General features: G+C 51.3%; 1 protein-coding gene across 1 annotated transcript in view; it reads right to left on the bottom strand.

Annotated features, from left to right (window-relative positions):
• LOC127195849 (receptor-type tyrosine-protein phosphatase N2-like) overlaps positions 1-12,790 on the bottom strand; it is a 123,166-nt gene that overhangs the window by 88,276 nt on the left and 22,100 nt on the right. The window contains exon 4 of the mRNA XM_051153486.1: positions 3,765-3,959. Coding sequence (XP_051009443.1) covers positions 3,765-3,959 — 195 coding nt within the window. The remainder of the gene's footprint in view (positions 1-3,764; positions 3,960-12,790) is intronic.

The following is a 12,790-nucleotide window of genomic DNA, read 5'->3' as shown; positions in this document are numbered from 1 at the left end:
AGTGTGTGTGTGTGGGGGGGCTCATGCTCCTGTGTAGAGACCAGGGGAAGTTGTCATGTGTCCTGCCCTGTCCCCTGTTGCCTTGTTATTTTAAGATGACACCTATTGAGCCTGAAGGCCGTCAAGCTCTGGCCATCCTCCTGCCTCGCCACAGTGCTGGGGTTACAGGCATGCGCAAGGCCAAGTCTGGCTTCTTTATGTTGGGGCTGGAACCTGAACTCGGGGTGTCACGCAGCAAATGCTCTTACCTACTGAGCCACCTCTACAGCCCCCAAACTTGGAATTCTAAAAAATAAAATATTAGTGTTTATAATCCTGAAAAGTTACAGGGCTCGTTGCTATCTGCGTTTTCCTATCATCTGCCTGTCTGCCTGTGTCTGAGGTCTCTTGACTCACACCACACACACATCCACACCAATACCCTCCTTTATTCTCCTTGCCTTCCCACTACACTCTGATTCTTCCCAATTACTTCCTCTTCTATGCGCATGCTTATGCCTTTTAAAACATTAGGTTCTGCAGAGCGTGACCTGGTTTCCAGGATGCTTTCCAGTGCCTACAGGTAGCATGACTTCATTCTCCTTTATAGCTGACTAATACTGCCCCCTGAACTTGTGTCACATCTCCTTACCATTTACCTGTGGCTGTGCACACAGGCAGGCTCTGTAACTTGCCTGTTCTGAACAGTGTGGCAACCAACATGGGTGCGCAAGTGACTCTTTGCATGCTGATGTGCATGCCTAAAACTCAGAGGTCCTCCTGACCTTGCCTCTTAAGGGCTAAGGTTAAAGTTCTGCACCACCGTGCCCAGCAGAAACTTGTAAATATTACTACATTTTTATTTACTTATTGACTCCTTGACTGTGTGGCTTTACTGTGACTGCAGGTTGGTGGTGTCTGGAGGTGCATAGGCTGGTCCACTAGGGATGGAGGACACAGGCTGGTCCACTGGGGATGGAGGACACAGGCTGGTCTACTGGGGATGGAGGACACAGGCTGGTCTACTGGGGATGCAGGACACAGGCTGGTTCACTGGGAGTAGAGGACACAGGCTGGTCCACCAGGGATAGAGGACACAGGCTGCTCCACAGGGGATGGAGGACACAGGCTGGTCCACTGGGGACAGAGGACACAGACTGGTCCATTGGGGATGCAGGACACAGGCTGCTCCACCAGGGATGGAGGACACAGCTGGTCCACTGGGGATGATTTTATGGGATACAATTATTGCCAACCTAGAGTTGAAAACATTTTTGTTCGTTTTATCCCTTCGGTCTTTTAAAAATTACTTATTTATTTTTATGTGTATGGTGTTTTTCTAGCATGTATATATCTCTGTGCCACATGTGTGCAGTGTCCATGGAGGTCAGAAGATGGTGTCAGATTCCCAGAACGGGAGTTTACAGATGGTTGTGAGCAGCCATGCTGGTGCTGGGAATTGAACTCGGGTCCTCTGGAAACACTGCCTTTCCGTCCTTTTCTTCAGTCTTTATGCCCGAACAACACCTTTTGCCCCCATGAGATGCACTGGGGCAACTTCGTGACTGAATACTCAGCGTCCTGGATTTTTCTGGTGGCCCACTCACTCATCCTTCCATGGGCTTTAGCACATTCAACTTGCCAGCTGGCCAATTAGCAAACACTTTCCCATAGAGTGTCAGGGTGACCGATCTCTGCAATTATCTTCCCTGCAGCTTTAATGAGGCAAGGTCAGTCGCAAAGGGCTGACACGCACGGAGGGCTTCTACGGCCTATGTAGAGAGGACCAGCATACAAGCTGGGCATGAACCTAACCCTGGGCCAGACCCATTCTTCTAAAGCCTGAAAGGAGTCCCCAGCCTGGGTACCAAGTCCGTGAGGTCTGAAAAAAGTGCCTAGGATTCCGGGCTTCTCTAGGCCCAGCACAGAGAGATTCTGAGGCAAGACCCTATGTGACACAACCCTCCCTGAAGAGGGAACCAGGATGACTAGGTACAGAGAAAACAGAAGTCTAAGGCACAACCCAGTCCTGCATGGCTTCAGCGACTCAGTAGGCCTGCCTCCCAGCCTGCATCCTGGAGAAGATGCTGAGCCACATCTCCGGCTACAGAAACAGTGATACCTAGAAATGCCTCGCTCCCCCTGGGGTGAAAGGAGCATGAGAATGGGGGCAGGGAGGTTGGGGGCGGGGGAGAGACGGGACCTGCAGAGGTCTGAATATACTTCTAGATCTAGTGTGGCAGGTGGGTGAAGCTGTAACACTATTCAGAGAGATGCCTACGATGGGCTCTGGTGGCCCTGCTGACCTCTGCCTGAGCTTCCTTGGCTAGTTGAAGGCTAAGCCCCCTGCTGCACACAGAATTGCCACTCATGTCCAAACATGGCTTCTCTTGAGGATGTATGCCAGACACCACATAGGCACAAGGTATCACCAAATTGTGACCCAAAGTCATGAAATGAATGCCAGACCACAAGAGCTGAAGTAAGCCGCGGTTGATGTGCACAGACTGACTCCTTCACCCGAGCGCCAAATCGCACTGCGGGTCTGGACTTCCAGTTGCTTTTCTAAAAGGGACGAATGTCGAAGTCCTCAGAAGTCAGGTCTACTGCAGTAACTGCTTCTACGAGGAGAACATCAGCCACAACAAAGGACTGTGAAGACGGGACACAACAAGAGCATGACACACTCGCTGAGTGAACGCTAAGCTACCTGCCCCGGCTGTAAGAAGCCTTCTCTTCCTGCCTCTATCCCAGAACAGCATTTCAAGGAGACACAGAAGCAGGCAGGGCAAGGACAAGTCACGAGCAACACGGAGAAGCGATGTCCTCCTGTGGCCGTCTGGGAAGTGGACAGCTGGGCGCCTCTGCCTCTGGATGTCCCCTTGGGTGCCTGAAGCACTGACTTAGGACACTCACAGGATCTTCTTGGTTAACATGGCTTCTGCCTGGCCGGCTGGCTCTGCCAGGAGTCTTCCTAGCAGCACATAGTTTCCCAGCTTCCCGTGGCCACTGGACCACCTGTGACTACATAAACCAGCTAAGGAAGGTGCTGCAAAGTAAGGACAGGAGGACTAACTGTATAAAGTATTTCCCAGTCCATGATCACAGAAGGCGCTTCCAAGGCAGGGAGCTGGGCTCCGCCTCAGGCTGGAAGAGGCCCCATCCCTACGTGGAAAACTACATGGTCACATGCTGCGTGTTTCTGTTTCACATTCCCTCAGAAGGGTGGCCAAGGGACAACCCGAAGAAGCTCGGAGTTGTGGACAGTGAAACTGGACAGTAATAATATTCTGTGAGGCAACAGATAAGAAAGGAAGTGTAGCAGGGACGTGTACACACGACCCTACTGAGAATGGGCCTTGAGAAGCTCTCGTGACAGACTGCAGACAGCTCACACCTCCTCCTGTCTCCTCATCTTCAGCTCAGAATGCCCAGGAGTGACATTTGTTCTTTTTATTTTTTTTAAAGAAAACTCAGACAGCAGTTACTGGGCTGGGAACAAGGAGGCAACGGCCGCTCTCTATTAATCAAAAGCCGATAGAGTGGCACACGTGATGCAAGCGCTGAAAGGAGAGTATTCCCAGCACTCCATCTCAAGTCCAGGGCAACATGTGTGCACGTGCACATGTGTGCTCCATGCTTGACAGAGGAGTTCAATGAGGGACCCTCCTTTTGTTTAATACCCAGGACTCACGAGGGGACACCAACAACACACCTGGAAAAGGAAAGCACACCCTGCGACTGTCCACCATTCACAGAAGTGAGAAGTCCCTTGCAAGCCTTACCAGGATCATGTGACCGGTAGAGATGTCCATGTTAGACTGGACAGGCTCCTCAGACCAGGATGACGTGCTGCTCCGAGCTGAAGGACTAGGCATCGGCCCGTCGCTGAACTGGGATGAGACACTGTTGATTCGGGATGTGTGTGGTCCCTCAGGGCGATCCTGTGGCCGAACAGCCATGCGCTGGCGGCATAGCTCCTGCAAGACAGCCAGGGGCAGAGTCAGGGGAGCAGCAGTCTTCGGGGAAACCCACTTAGTGTTCCCATAGAACTGCGAGTCTGCCCACCCTAGTAAGAATGTATGTCTTGGCCACTAGACGGCTCCCAGGGCTCAGCACGCCCACAGCGTGTTGTGAGGCAACATTTCATACCCTCTGAGATCCACAGGCCACTGAAGCAAGTTGGCTTGAAGAACACACATGTGAGTACACACCCATATGCACATGTGAACACTGTGTGAGTACACAACCATAATCACACGTATACATGCATGTGAGTACACAACCATACACACACGTGCACATGTGTGTGTGTGTGAGTACACACCTCTATGCTCATATGCACATGTGTGCTCTAAGTAGACACAACCCCCATCACCACATAGATTTCTAAGGCAGTCTCTCTTGTTTTCTTCTGGTCAAGGACAATACAGCAGTTAGATTGAGTTAGAATCTTTCCTTTATCTTTGGAACTTAGGCCACGTGGGAGACCAGGAGTTTACTGCAAGGTGGGGACATCCTCAGTCTGTCATTTTCTTCTCTCTCAAAACAATTCCCACTCTGTCAAAAGTGAGGAGGATCCTGGGACCTCGGTGGCACGACACCTTGGTGCTGACCTTCAGCCGGTAGCTCCCACCTTCTGACTGACAAGAACTCATTCTGCAAGCTCCCAAGAGTTAAGACATGACGTGAGCATCTGGAGAAAATGAAACTGTGACTCAAGTCACCAAAATGAAATGGCATCAAGAGGAGGCTGGAAAGCAGAGCTGGGCACACAGAACAGCAGGAAAGAGAATCACACCCTCTCCAGCCATGTGACCCAAAGGCCCGTTTAACACCCAAGCCAGCGGCAGAAGGTTAGGAAACTCAATCATGATGCCATCTCCTCCACCCTTGGCCACTGTCACCGCTGGCTTGCGACATCTCCACAGAGGCCCACAGAATTGCATGGACTGACATTCATCAGCTCAGCTTGGACATGGCAAGGGGCTAAGGCAAACCCTGAGACACGAGACCTGTAGGGAATAGGGAGGCCTGACAGAAGGGAGTGAAAGGACCAGTGGGGCCTGGCTGTAGGGAGGCCTGACAGAAGGGGTGACAGGAGCAGTGGCACCTTGCCATTCCCTAATCTCCATTCACCCAGGCCCCTCCTTTTCTTTTCCAAATTGTCACCTCACTCTCTGACAATTTCAAAAATAAGGCGGACCAAACAAACAACAGAGCTCCGTGCTCCCAGAGGGCTCCTCTCAGGCGCTGGCGCAGCCTCCAGCCCAAGCGCACGCACACCCCACTCACATCATCCTCGCCTACGATGGATTCTGGGAACGGACACCAGGAAGAGGCTCCGCAGCACCTCCTGTGCCTTTTACAAAACTTAGCTCAGGCAGAGACTAGGATGAGCCTAGGGGAGGGACACAGGAAGTCATACTGGCCATGCACGTGGTGCCATGAATCAGAGAGGGAGGCTTGAAGAGTAAGTGTTCCCGAAGGGACCCAGACCTGGATGGAATCTTGGCTGGGACACATATGCGCTATATGAGCTTGGGCAAGCCATTTAAAACCTACAACCCCTGTTTCTTCCCTTCAAAACAGGAAGTGATAGTTGTCATGAAAGATTAAAAGCTCACACTCATAGCCAGGCATGGTGGCGCACGCCTTCAATCCCAGCACTCGGGAGGCAGAGGCAGGTGGATCTCTGTGAGTTCAAGGACAGCCTGGTACAGAAACTGAGTCCAGGACAGCCTGGTCTACAGAGCCAGTTCCAAGGCTACACAAAGAAATGCTGTCTCAAAAAACAACAACGAAAATGAGAAGAAAAAAGAGTTCATGCTTAGTATGCTGTGTCCCCCAGAGAAAGCCCTCTGACAACCACCAGCAGGACTGAACACACAGGGTTGAGATGACTGCCAAAATAGTCCTCTAGGGCTAGGCAGGTAGCTCAGTGGATAGAACGCCTGCCTGGCAAGCAATGAGGCCCTTGTGCACTATATTTAGCATAAACCGGGGACGGCATTGTACGCCTGTAATCCCAGCACTGGGGAGGAGGACACAGGAGGACCAGAAGTGAAAACATTCCAGGAAGGGATGTTGGCTGACTGTCGGAATGCGAGGGTGTAGCTGCAGAGTGGGTGGTGTGCTGAGGACCACAGTATGTGACACCTTGGAGGTGAGCTAAGAGATGCTTGGGGGCCACGTCCTGGGCGTCCGAGCAGCCACTGGTGTGGAGGAAGACCAGCCGCGTCGGCATCTGGTAGGGCTTTCTTAGGCTCATATTGTTTTCATGAGCCTGCAGGTGAGCCGGAGAGGGTGAGCTGCTGGTTTCCACAGGTTTGCACAGAGCCGCCCTGAGGACATCTGTGATAGCGCATGATGGGCAGACAAGGGCTGGAATGGAGAGGGGGGCTGCAGACTTTTTCCTCTGACTTCCAGGGTACCCATCCACACTTACCCACTAACGAGTGCATAGTGCCAGGAGCTGGAATCCTGTCCTCAGCACTGTCTGTATGAACTTGAACATGTTGCCTACCCATCCCGTGCCTCAGTTTCCTCTTTCGTGAAATGTGGCAACAGTGCTAACTTCACAGGTGCGAAGGGTTACGTAAATGGTAGCACACCTCTAATCTCAGCTCTGGGGAGGCTGAGGCAGAAGGCCATGCAGGCTTTACATAGCCTGCCACAGTCAGAGTTTGTCTCAAAACAAACAAAAACTACAGAATACTGAGCGCTTGTGGGGCTCACTCAGGTGCTCGCTGCCGTTGTCTGCTCACTGGTCACTTGCAAGGGGACCACAGGTCTGAACTCCCTGAGTTCACAGTACATTCAGAGCTGGGTACAGATGTAAAGAAATACAGCTAAGAACACACACTGAGCCCTCACAGGCAAGGCGGATAGATGGTCATGGGGCCACCAGGATAGGGACGGGGGCACTACTCAAAAGCTCCAGGAGAGGAGACACTAGTGCAGTCTTAGGCTGAGTTCCAAACCAGGGTTTCCACGCTGAGCTGTCTCAGAATGGCGGCACCCATCGGAGGGGAAGGAAGGAGTGCAGCTCTCTGTTCCTCCCTGGTGGACACTGCTCACAGACAGGGTTTTTGACTCTTCACTTAGGCTGTTGTGGTCTACCTCCCTCTCCACTGCACGCATACTCTCAGGAATAAGCCAGTCGGGCTGCTCTACCTCTCTGGAATTCCCAGTGTTTACCAAATGGCCTGTCTTGCTGAGCAGGCTCAGAAGGGAAGTGACTCCAGGGGCTGACTGTGACCTTGGGAAGACATTTCTATGCAGCTAGGGGAAGGTCATCATGCCTAAAGCTCTCCCTGACCCAAGCAGTGACTTCATGGTCGCAAATGTCACCTTAGACATCTTGTTGCATTCTCTTGGTTGCACACTGCCCACATCTGGCACTACAGCCTGGCCCAGCACAAGGTAGCCTGGATCTGCTGCACCCGGGCCACGGTGGTCTTCCCACATGCCTCGTCTTCCTGGTCTTTCCTACTGTGGCAGCCAGCACATGAGACCACATGGCTGTAAGGACTGGGCACATGGAGATGAAAGTCATATCAATGATGTCACAACACATCCAGGATGAAGCCTGCACTAAGGACACCTGTGCAGCTGCAGGACTATGAAGCAGCAAGCCTGCCTCCACGAAACAGAGACAAATATTTCCCCATTGCTTTATTTGTGATGCTCCCCCTCTCCACTGTTAACTCTCCTCCAACTGTCTCCTCCACTGCCTCCTCAACACAACTGTGGTGTGTGTGTGTGTGTGTGTGTGTGTCTGCATGTGGGGGTATATGAGTGTGTGTGAGTGTATTGAGTGTGTGTATGAGTGTGTGTGAGAGTACATGTGAGTGGGGTATATGAGTGTGTAAGTGAGTGTGTGTATGAGTGTGTGTGAGTGTATTGAGTGTGTGTATGAGTGTGTGTGAGAGTACATGTGAGTGTGATTACGAGTGTGTGGTGTTTATGAGTGTGTGTGTATATGAGTGTCTGTGGAGTGTGTGAGTGTGTGTGAGTGTATAAAAGAATATGTAAGAGTATATTTCTATATGAGTGTCTGTGGTGTACATGAGTATGTGTGTGTTTGTGAGTGTATGTGTGAGAGTATTGTGTGTATTAGAGTGTATGTGTGTATGACTGTGTGAGTGTGTGAGTGTGTGAGTGTGTGTATACATATACCTGAAGTCAATGCCACTGTTTTCCTCTATTGTTCTCTCTCTCTCTCTCTCTCTCTCTCTCTCTCTCTCTCTCTCTCTCTCTCTCTCTCTCTCTGTCTCTCTCTCTCTCACGCTTAGGGTTAGGTAGGCCTGGCTGGTGTGGAGCTCACAGAGCTTAACCTGCCTCTGTCTCCAAACTGCTGCTGGGATTAAAAACCATCAGGATCAACTCCATCTTATTTTTTTAAATAGAATCTCTCACTAAAACTAGAGGTTGATGATTTGGCAAAACTAGCTAGACAGTTACTGAGCCACAAGGATCCTCTTGCTCCCCCTCCACGCTGGCAATCCATCCGTGCCTCACCACACCTCCACGCTGGCAATCCATCCATGCCTCAGCACACCTAGCCTCTTACAGCTGCTGGAGTTCCACACTCAGCCTCTCACACTTTCTTGGCAAGAGCTTTGCCAACAACTCATCTCCTCAGAGAATCCTGATCCAAGTCTATGGTCTGTAAACACGGCCCAGTCCTGCTCCACACAGGTCTAAGCTTCTGGTCTAGTCGAGGTGTGACTCCTGCTGTGTTCCCTCCCAGAACTGGAAAGCTGTCACATGTGCAGCTTCTGTGTGTTGCTACGTCCTTTGCTCTAAGAGCACTGTCTATGTCTGAGTGGGTAAGCATACACACGATGTGACAAATGACGGCAGGTAAAGACGAAAGGCTGAGTGACCACAAATGCTTACACTGTAGGGATCTAAAGTCACAGCCTCTGTAGCCGCCCTGTGTTCACTAGTGTGCTCTTTTGGTTTGTATCACATCCATCCATCAGGTGGAGGGAGTGGCTGTGCCATGCACAGTGGAGCTGCCGACGGCCAGGTGACAAGCACAGTGCAGGTAGCATGTACATCCTGCAGGTGATGCTCTGAGAAGCTGGTTCAGACAGAGCTGTGAGGGAAGAGACGGTAATTGGTGATGCTAACTAAGCTGTGTGCGCACGCGTGAAGGAAGCCTGGAGAATTCCCAACTGTGCTTGGAAAGTCTCATCAATAACCTTGACAGCAAACTGTCCCCTGAATAGAGATTCCCGAGTTAATTCTATACGTGTCCTGAAGGAGATGCGGGTACACAGGCTTGTCCAAAGCATTAGCTAGGGAAGGAAGGCATGGGCCAGGAAAACCACAGCATCCAAGCCTCTGGCAGTCCCAGCACTTCACTGGGCTCACAGGCCCTGCTGTGCATGCAGCATAGGCAACTAGGTCTTCTCTTGGATGGACTGTGGGCTGGTGCATACCCACCTTAGCGCAATAGAAAAAGATGCCATCTGCGAGCAGGGACATCACTTCAGTGAACACAGCCCATGGTTGTCAGGGCAGCCTGGAGTTCACCAAGAAGATAGTTATCTTTCTAGCGGCTCATGACTCAGCAGCCAGCAGATGGCTGGTTGCTCAGGAGTGAGAGAGAAGCCCATTTACCCAGGACACTCTCAGTCTCGGGTGCTGCTGTAGGGTCAAGAGCAGCCCACAGAATTCCTTTCAGACGATGCACCCACACTGAGATTAGGAGCAGACAGCTTGTGCTACACCTGGCGAGAGAGCTGGAGCTCAGCAGGGGGAGTGTGCCTGGATCTGTCTGCCACCTATGTTTAATCCAAAGCCTTATTCTTCAGCAGCAAGGAAAAGCTGGGTAGCCAGGGGGAACACTGTGCCACGTGGCACTTCAGGGTATGTAGCTCTGGAAAGGGCTGTGTCATGAGAGAGCCAGGTCTGTCTGGAGCAGTCTCTGTGTCTCTGCAGCAGGAGCCATGGATAGAGCAGGCTGTTTGCTCGGTGTCTTTCTGGAGAGGCACATTGGTCTGGGCACCTGGGCCCCAGATTCTGGGCTGTGTGGCCTCTCATGTGCTGAGAAGATTGTCAAGGAAGTGAGGTGTAAGGTGTATCCAGCTCTTGAGGAGAAGGGAAGGTACACTGAAAGCTATGGAAGAAGGACGTGACTTCACAGGCAGTTCCCAAGGTGACAATTGTCACTGATGGTGACTTGCCCCGGATCGTGGGAAGCAAGCATCTCAGAGACATGGTGAGATGAGAAAAACCTCCACAGAGGGCGTGGAGCCAAGATCTGTGCATGCAGTGTGGTGTGCACACAGTGTGGCGTGGTGGCTTAGGATGACACTCTGGAGCCAAACGATCTGGGCGTGAGTGCCGGCACTTACTGCTTACACCTGGGTGACCCTGGACAAGTTCTCTAACTCTCCGTGGCTCTGTTTTGTGATCTGTCTATGGAGTGGAACAATAGCAGGGCCCCTCTGCAGGGTGCTGGGAGGAGAATAAGTCAATGCCTGTGAGGCACAGAGAGGACAGCTTAGAGCCGCCGGCTACACATCCAGTCAGGGGCAGCTCTTCTTGGACGCAGGGATGTCAGAGCCCCATGCACACAGGGAAGGCAGCACCCCAGCCAGCAGAGGAAAATGACTTTCTAGAGGCCCTTATTCCAGAACATTCCCATGAGGCCATGCAAAGACCCACAAGGCTCTCCTCAGTGGACCAAGGAACCAAGGCAATGGTGCTTTGTCACAGCCACTTCAACGTCTAACCTCTCTATTTACCAAGGACACTGCCTGCCCCTTCACAGAGCCGTAGTAGCTAGGATTTACAAAGAAAGCACAGTTTCTCCATAATCCTCCATTTGGCATAGAAAGACAGAGGAGGTTTCAGGCACAGGGGAAGTGAGAGGGGGCCTAACCCTGGAGTCCGGTTGAAGTGTCTCACCAGTTAATGTGTTAAAGTTCCAAACATGAAGGCTGCTGGCAGAGCCAATACTCTGTTCCCACAGAGCTGGTTGATGATAAAATGGTAATCACCAAGTATGCTTAAGGCCAAAGCCTGTCTGACTTTCAAGTTTGGCTTTACTCTTTTCTTAGATAATTTTCTAGAAATCGGGAGGGAAAAAAAGCTGTTTAAAGTAAAAGGAGAAAAAAAACCTTAGCTTCTCTGTCTGTAGCCCTGTGACCTAGCATTTTACCAATTCAGAGCTTCCTACCCAGAGCACAAGGCCACCCTGTGATCTCACTTAGATTCCTCATCAACCCTTGGAGGTGTAACTCCGGGGCCAGAGACAGTGCACAGGGCTGCGATAGGCACTTAACTGCCGCTCGCTCTCAAGCTTGCTGTCCTTTGAGAAGCCCACAACCATGCTTTACTGTTCTCCTGAGTGCCTTTCCTTAATTCTCACGCTGAAAACGTATGTTAAAAACATCTTTTAACATAAGGGGCTGGAGACGTTGCTCAGTGCTTAAAAGGCCCTGCTACTCTTGCAGAAGACCTGGGTTTGGTGCCCAGCATTTACATGGAGCCCAACACCATCTGTTACTCCTGTTTTAAAGGTCTCGAAACCTTCCTCTAGCCTCTGAGGGTACCAAGCTTGTGTGTGGTCCAATCACATAAAGTGCAGGCAAACGCTTATACATAGTTTTTAAAAATTAGAATAAAAAAAAAAGCCTTTTTAAAAGCTCTATTTTTCTGCTTCATGCCACTCACCCTGAAATTATCTTCTGCAGAAAAGCCAAGTACCTGGTTTTTAAGTGAGTCAAGGTTCGTTTAAGATTAATGTATTTCCTCAAGCTGCTGCAGGTGACAGCGTAGAGCTGTGGCTTCAAGCCTGCGGCCGCTGGCACTCCTCCTAGCTTTCAGCGCTGTATCGCTAACCGGAAGCGGTATGAGCCATACTATTTTAAGATATCCACATGGAATATGACTTGCTAGGAAAGGCGAGACACAGAGGGGTCTGAAGTCTGCAGTGGGTCTCTCCCTTCAGCAAATGTGAAACACTAATCCTTGGCGGGTTATAGCACTGTTTCTATTACATCCAGGGCCCGCTGGAGAGGCCGGTGCGCAAGCCCAGGGTGCTGGGCCCCAAGCACTGCCACCCACGCCCGATGTGGCCTGCGCACAGGCTCTGAGCCCTTGAGGCTATCTCTCTTGAGCAACACGTGCAGAGTCTCCACAGCCTGCGTCTGCTCTGGACTGGGAGGCAGATGCCACCCAGAAAAGGTCCATGGGACATGAGGACGCAGACTCAGACAGCTTACAGAGATACACACACGCCTTGTGAAGCCACCATTGTCTCTTGCTGTGCAGCCGCTTGCTCCTGGGCTCAGGCTCTGGAGGCTTCTGCAGGTCCTCCAAGTATTTTATACTTCTTTATAGCACAATTTGCAAAAATAAGTTGAATAGGATTCTGGGGGCAGAAATCCATCCATACACACAATAAGCAAATGCCTCGTTTCTCAGCTTTGCGTCTGACGGGGAAAATTACAGAGCGGGAATCACTCCCAGAGAAAAGACCTGTCACTCTCAAATTCCGGCAAAAGACCAGGACTACAAAGGCTGGGGAACGCTCCCGCACCTTTCGAGGGACAATCGGCACAAAGCTGTGCCTGACGGAGTGTGCACACAAAGGCCGCCTGGGACTTTTAGGGTTATTGGTGGAGCATAATTAGTAGCAACGGGACAAAAGTAAGGAAGAAGCACACAAAGGCACAGAGGAAAATGGTTCATTACGATGTGCTGGGCGGGAGAAAGGCCAATTACTCTGTAGGTTGGATACAACCCCAGGAGGCCGGCCTGAACCCAGTGGCCCTGGGGAGCGGCTGGT

The sequence above is a fragment of the Acomys russatus genome, chromosome 1, assembly GCF_903995435.1.
Source record: "Acomys russatus chromosome 1, mAcoRus1.1, whole genome shotgun sequence".
In the NCBI taxonomy this organism is placed as follows: Eukaryota; Metazoa; Chordata; class Mammalia; order Rodentia; family Muridae; genus Acomys; species Acomys russatus.
The sequence above is the reverse complement of the archived record's forward strand: the minus strand, read 5'-3'. Positions and strand labels throughout refer to the sequence as shown.